General features: G+C 48.3%; 1 protein-coding gene across 1 annotated transcript; it reads right to left on the bottom strand.

Annotated features, from left to right (window-relative positions):
* Positions 1-731: 731 nt before the first annotated feature.
* Positions 732-6,101, bottom strand: LOC119291216 (O-acyltransferase WSD1-like). Its single transcript, XM_037569935.1, has 7 exons — positions 5,677-6,101; positions 2,242-2,835; positions 2,081-2,147; positions 1,838-1,929; positions 1,485-1,700; positions 1,205-1,342; positions 732-1,073 (listed from the first exon to the last, which is right to left on the bottom strand). Exons 1-7 carry the CDS (start codon positions 6,013-6,015, stop codon positions 924-926), a joined length of 1,596 nt encoding a protein of 531 aa, XP_037425832.1. The 5' UTR covers positions 6,016-6,101; the 3' UTR covers positions 732-923.
* Positions 6,102-6,963: the final 862 nt, after the last annotated feature.

Genomic DNA, 6,963 nt, shown 5'->3' with positions numbered 1-6,963 from the left:
AAACAAGTGTTAGCGAATGAAATCTTTTTTAGACAAGCAAATTAATGTTTATATAGACAGGTAAATCACTGCCTAATCTATAGATTATTTCTGCCCCTTGTTGCAGTACAATGGAGATTGTCTAGTTTTAACTGTCATCACAAATTGCCCACATATGAATATCTCACCAGATGCATATAAGGTAATTCAATCTCACCCGATGCATATTAGAGAAAGAGTATGTCATGATTAATTACTTCGTAAGGTTCCCCCACAAAAGATATTTACTGAGCAAAGTTTGAACCAAAACAGAGACGTACATCAAGATAAACAAAAAGACAAAATCTGTGAATAGTGCATCTTCTTATTTATTTTTTACTTTGGATTTATTTTCATCATATTTGGTCTTCTATTATTCTCACCATGTAGATTGAACTTTGATTTCATGTCAATGCTGTAAGAAAATGTGGAATCATGTATAATTATTTACACTAGTAACATTTCTTAAGCTGGCATCATATAGACGAGGGTGGCAGCTATCCCAATCGTGGGCTTCGCTGCCTTTTTTTGTGAATAGAAACTTGTATTACTCAAACTCCAACAGTGTTACGCAAGTTCTAAAACTCTGGGAGGTCCAGAATCTAACCAAGTCATGGTTCTACCTTCCTCTCTAGCAAAGATAGCTAAACAATCACTAACTTTATTTTGGGGTCTACGAATATGGGTAATACTAGTCTCCCGAAGACTCATCATCCAGTCCGGAAACAGAAAGGACTTTTTATATTCGACCAGCATCTTTACAAATCAATCGTTGCCAGCTTCGTGATTCGTAGAATTGTGTACACTCGCTAACCAGGCTATACAGCAAGTGGCTGACTATAGTACATTGGTGCAAATTTTGTGTCATGTTCTACCTTCTAGCTAAAACCTAAGTTTCATTCATTCTACGATCTTTCTGAAGCTGCCTGACGAACAAGCCTGAGGGACTCAGCAAAGTCATCCAATAGTTGATGAGAGTCCGGGAATTGTTCATCGTCCACCGCAAGGACAAGCTTCATGATGTTCATGTAACTTTGAAAATGCACGGTTAAAGCCTACACACAATCAAATAAAACAATTACTTCTCCCCCTTTTCAAAAAAAATAAAACAATTACAACACGAGAATAAGGAATCCGTGCAATTGATAACCTTGTCAGTAATGATTTGCAACGGGAAAGTGCTTACATGTGGATGCCCGTAGACACTTGTGGCAATGTAGACGATCGGATGACCATAGAACTCCACCTTCTCGGTAGGTCCGGCCAGGCTTGAGAATGACATGGTGGTGTTAGTGAACATGCCATAGCAGAGAGCCGCGGCTGCCTGTTAAAAAATCCAAATTTGTTTAACACAATTACTCATGTATACTTGGAAAAATCAGTGACGTTTTTTTCCATTGTGGATTTGAAGAACATTGATAAATCAAGCAAGCATGGTCATTTCAAAACTAAGGAGAAGTCATTACCTTAATGCCGAGGAGTTTCACCACTAGATTTCCACTCCAATATGTGAAGACCGCTTCCAAAGATCTCTTCTTCCTGTCCGCTGTCTTCTTCCCCTGCCGGATGTACTCGAGAGGATCGTCGTGCATCGCTATATGGAACGGGAGCACAATGTAACCGATCTGGTTCCCCCATTTGACAGCATTGTCCTTACTAGGATCCATCATCTGCGTCAATGTCTGCTCAAAACACAAGTTCAGAACCACTCATGAACTGTCCTGGTAACTCTGCTTAAACACAATGCATGAACTATATGCTTAAATTGTAGGAGTAGATTAGTTTTTGAGGAAAATGTATAGACCAGTTTCAGACTTACATGCAGGCCGGGTGTTTTCCGGATGTTGACGAGCAACGCCGATCGCATGCGGATGTTCTTCCGCGTCTTTCTCTTGTCGCTGCTGGTCTCGCCTGAACAAGATTCAGAGCAGAGAAAACGACCATGAAATTATCACCCTTTTTCCTTCCATTTTGCAGGGCAATTAGCACCTCCTTTCCGTAAGTATTGTATATGACATCCATGGTAGATAATTGATCAACTGAAGAACACCGCACCACTCACCGATCTTGCGGAAATAATAGCGCGACAGCGCCGCAGAGGTCACTCCGACAAGCACATCGTTCACAGTCTGCAGAAGCACACACACACCATTCAGTGACAACTCACTGAGCTAACAGAGATCAAGTCACTGGTAATCAACAGAACAAGTACAAGGATCTTACACACTTCATGGCGTTCTTGACGAGCTTGACGTCGTCGAGGTCGAGGGTGCAGTTGAGGAAGCGCTTGCGGCGGAACTCGACGCCGGGGGACCCGAGGAACGGCGTGGGCGCGTCGCGCAGGAACCACGACGTGGCCATGAAGAGCGCCACGTCCACCAGCGTGTTCCACGCGAGCGCGACGAGCGACCAGGTCCACGCGGCGAGCGCGAGGGCGCCGGCCGAGAGCGGCGGGGCGGAGCGGCGCGGCGGCGGGGGCGACGGCAGCGCGGGCAGCCTGGCCGGGTCGGCGGCGCTGCGGGTGCAGGCGGTGAGGAGTGAGATGAGCGAGACGCCGTCGCCGAGCGAGTGGTGCATGCGGATGGCGACGGCGCCGGCCGCCTCGGAGGTCGGGAAGTCGATGACGTGGAACTCCCAGAGCGGGCGGGAGTGGTCCATTGGCCGCGTGGACAGGGAGGACACGTAGTCCTCGAGGGCACGGTCCGGGTCGGCCGACGTGGCGGCCGGGTCCAGGTCCGGGAAGATGACGTGGTCGTCCAGGTTCACCGTGGTCCGCACCCACCGTGGCTTCGCGTTCTTCTTCACGTCGTCCGACACCTGCAACGCAACGTGTGTGTTGATGCTCTGCTTTTCACCATGGCGAGCTGAGTGAACAAATCATGCCATAAAATTTGTCTCGCGAGTTCTAGCTTGGTCTTGAGTTAAAAAAATATATTCTAGGTTTGTGTTAACCGTTAAGTTTAAATAATTAAGCTTGACCAAATTTGTTTCATCAGATTCATATATTTTCAATATCGTTCGTCTCACGAGGCACATGGGTGATTAGGGCTCCCTGCCTTCCATCGGCGGTCTGCCTCATCTCCTCCGGCCTGGGAACCATGGATGTGTTTTATTTAGGGCAGAGGGCTCCCGTTTCATTTTAGGTGTTTTTTTATTTGTTTAGACTTTGTGTTTTGTCTAGAAAAACGAGCATAGGTTTGCAACGACTCCTTGAAAATGGCATAAGGTTCTCACCGCCTAGTGCCGATCCCAGTGGTACGACTAGCGTCGTCAAAGGATGTGTGAAGGTGTGTCTTTGGTGGATCTTACAAGATTCCGTATATACTTGTCTTTGGTGGATTTTCTTGGATCCAGTTTTGTTCGTATGTGTTTGTGTGTCTCAATGACGGTGGCTAGTTTGGGCGTTGGTCCTGGGACGATTTTTTAATTGACTACTACAATAGGGCTTGTCCGCTCTGGTAAAAGAGGGGCAATAATGGTGGCACGCTCCAGTGTTTATAATCGTCGCTAGATGGTTCTTGGACCCCGAAAGTAATTTTTGTTATTTTGTATGTTTTATGTACTGCTCGGTAGTTGATGAATAGATCAAAAAAAATCCCATGAAAAAAAATCATATTCATACTTATCATTGGTGGTGGAGCTATATATATTGAATTCATCGGGGGCATAAGAATTTTCGTTGGACTCACGGGCAGATACAAGTCGTTCAAAACTGACAATAACTTGGGAAATACTCCCTCCGTTCCAAAATAGATGACCCAACTTTGTAACGATATGAGCATTATTTAAGGAATAAAATCTAATTTAGATAAAAAAAGTTGAGTCATCTATTTTGGAACGGAGGGAGTAAAAACCAATTGCGTGTATTCATCAAAATCGACAATAGATTTGAAACACGCTTTAGCAAGAGAAGATTCTTCTTCGTTTTTGTAAACCGTCCATAGTTGTTGGTCATCACAATTTCTCCTTTCGAGACTCGATGCTAATTTCTTCGGTGTGACTAAGTCTGGTCATACATACGACACTAGTCTATGTTACTATTTTTATAGTGCAATGTGTCATAGAAGTAGTATTATATATGATTGCATTTATTAGTTTATAGACTTAATATTTTTTGGGAAGCGCTATGTGATTGTAACATAATATGTTACTCCAAACACCTCTCTTCTCACTAACTAGGTGCCACATAAGCAAACTTGTGTTGAAATATGTTATGTTACTGGCTAAGTTACTCTCACTATGACTAGCCTGAGCCTCTGGTTTGACTGAATCATCTCTAGTAAAACGGACGGTTCGTTGGGTGTCTCGTCGCCATTGGAAACAAAAAACTTGCCGTTTTCAGACACGCCAGACCGATAATCCGCGCAGCCAAGGAAGTGTAGCAAAGAAGCCATAGGCATGAATGAAATTTGATTTGGACGTGCAACCGCTTAATGGTCATGCGTCTCTGTCACGTCGCACGCCATGAATGAATTCACTGAAATTTCCAAAGCCTGGGCCTGTCTGCCGGCGCACAGTCAAACTGAAGGCTGCTTAATTGCCATCCATGGTCTACAATGGCCGCTCGGTTTTTCTCCAAACTGAAGGCCGCACGACCATGCATGTGTCCGTCGGTCGGTCGGTCGGAGCAAATTGATAGCATCGGCTTCGTGCTACAGACCGGAAAGGGCTGGACTGAGCGGGACTTTGGGCAATCACCACGACAGCAAATGGGATCTGTTTTCGTGATAGGATCGCCATAATTAGAAGATACTACTTACTCCAGAGTTATTTATGTGTAGTAGGCAGGCGGCCAACTTTCCATCAATTTCCCTTTCCTGAACGTCGACGCCGGAACGGGATTGATTTTTGGGGGACAGCGATCGATCACCACTCACCCCGCAAAGTGGAATTTGTTGCCGTGCTGTGCTTGGACCGTTGCCGGTGCTGCCATGAATACGAGGGCGCAGGGCGCGACGAGGGGTCATGTCTACGCGGCCGGCCTTGGGTCCGACGCGCCGACGCCGGAACGGCACGACATGCGCATGGCCACTATCTTGGGACTTGGGCGGGCGCCGATTAACAAGCGCGGGATCAAATCAAATCAATCGGGATCAGCCATAAAAAGGAGAAAGATCTACTGTGCTACTATTACTATTACAACTGTAGTAAAATTCGGGAAAAACGAACGACGGCTTTGGGTAATTGGGTAAAGTTAAAGGTGATGCGTGATTCGTGTTCTCCCACCCGCAATTCTCGCGGGCATCAGAAGATGCCTCTTGTTGCCTACGGAGAACCTACGGACAGCACAGGCAGGCAGACGCCGGGCCGGGCTCCTCCTTTGCTTGATACTACCTGACTGTACTACTCTACCGAATTTGCTCGTCGGCGGGAATCTCCCTCCGTGCTCTGCGCGTGTCGTGGTCTGCACGATGGGCCGACAGCTTTGCCGAACCCGGAGCTGGAGCATGTGCACCGATCGATCATGGAAGGTCCACGGCATGTGCCGCTCGGGGAGCCGATCTCGGGACAGAGGAAACCAACTGTTGCCATAATCTTTCCAACTATTCTTTTCTCTTCTCTGTGCAAGTTGCGAGGAGGCGGGGGGAGGTTGCCGGCAGAGGGGAACAGACAACAGAGGATGGTGGAGCAGAGCAGCAGGGCGGCCGGCGTGCGTACCTGGACGCTGCAGAAGCGGGGGTGGCGGACGAGCGTGGCCTCCAACCCGGCGCGGGCCGCCGCCACGTCCACCGGCGCGCCGAGGCCCAGCAGGGCCACGATGTAGCAGTTGAAGTGCGCCTCCCGGAACAGCCGCCCCGCCGGGCTCACAGGCTCCGCCCCCGCCCGCTCCACGTCCCTCTCCGCCTCCTTGCGCTCCCGCTCCATGCCCCTGCCGCCGGGCGCGGACGTGTTGACGGAGAGCGCGGCGCGCCTCCGCAGCGAGGAGGAGGAGGTGGTGGTGGTGGAGGACGAGGGGGAGCCGGCTGCTGGATCGGCCGTCGCGGGAGGGTCTTCCATGTCGATCGACCGGTGCTGTGGCCGTATGCGCGGGGGGCGAGCGGTCTGCCGTGCCGGTGGTGAGAGCGACGGCGGGGCTGCGAGTTGGCAACGACTTGGTTTGTTTGTCCATGATCCCGGGCGGCTAGCGTCATGACTTTATCGTGTCCGCGCCGGGTTGGGGTTGGCTGGCAACAACGGGCAGCTCCGGTCGGGGGTTGGTTGGGCCGGCCCGACTAACCGACTGGTCCTCTCTCTCGCGTGCGCGCCCGATTGGTGCGTGCGGTGCGCCAACAGGGCCCGGGGAGCAGTAAACTTAGCGTCCGCCGTTTGCTGCCGGCATGGACCAAATGCTCCAGGTCACTATCACAAGCCACGATCTCAAATCCCCGGCTAACCAAGGGCAACTACAACAGGAGTAAACATAATTGTCCGTGAATGTTTGGACCAGCGTGTCTGCATACTTTCTGTCATCCAACACAAGTCTCTACTTAGAAAGAGAAGATTTTTTCTTTTAAACTATGATGATCTTTATAGCAAATTCGGTAACTATACACCCTAATGCAGAAAAATCAAAGGTATCACCCTGTCGGCCTCCTGTTGCCGAAGATGGACTTTTCGGCCTACCGTTGACCGAAGAGGGACTTTTCGGCCAACCGCTGGCCAAAAAGGACTTTTCGGCCAACAGTTGGCCAAAGAGTCCTTCTTCGGCTAACACCGGCTCTACTATTTTAGAAAATTCATATCAATTAGGATTTTTAGTATTTTAATTTGATTCTTTTTGCATTAGATTAGAAATTTTATGAAGTTTCTGTAGATATCAAGTTTGACTAGATTTGAAAGTTTTCTATGAAATATAGTACAAAAGATTCCATAGGAAAAATTCTTATGGGATTCAATCCTATGAATCAAAGCAGCAACATAAAAAAAAATCCTAAGAATTTCAATCCTTCAGAAATCCTATAAAAT

This window comes from Triticum dicoccoides, chromosome 1A (assembly GCF_002162155.2).
Source record: "Triticum dicoccoides isolate Atlit2015 ecotype Zavitan chromosome 1A, WEW_v2.0, whole genome shotgun sequence".
NCBI lineage: Eukaryota > Viridiplantae > Streptophyta > Magnoliopsida > Poales > Poaceae > Triticum > Triticum dicoccoides.
This window is presented reverse-complemented; position numbering and strand designations above follow the sequence as displayed.

Coding starts and splice junctions, on each gene's coding strand:
- LOC119291216 (XM_037569935.1), bottom strand. CDS start 6,015: ATGGAAGACCCTCCCGCGACGGCCGATCCAGCAGCCGGCTCCCCCTCG. Junction 1,930..2,080: donor CTATTATTTCCGCAAGATCG/GTGAGTGGTGCG, acceptor AATCTTGTTCAG/GCGAGACCAGCAGCGACAAG. Junction 1,074..1,204: donor GTGTCTACGGGCATCCACAT/GTAAGCACTTTC, acceptor GATTGTGTGTAG/GCTTTAACCGTGCATTTTCA.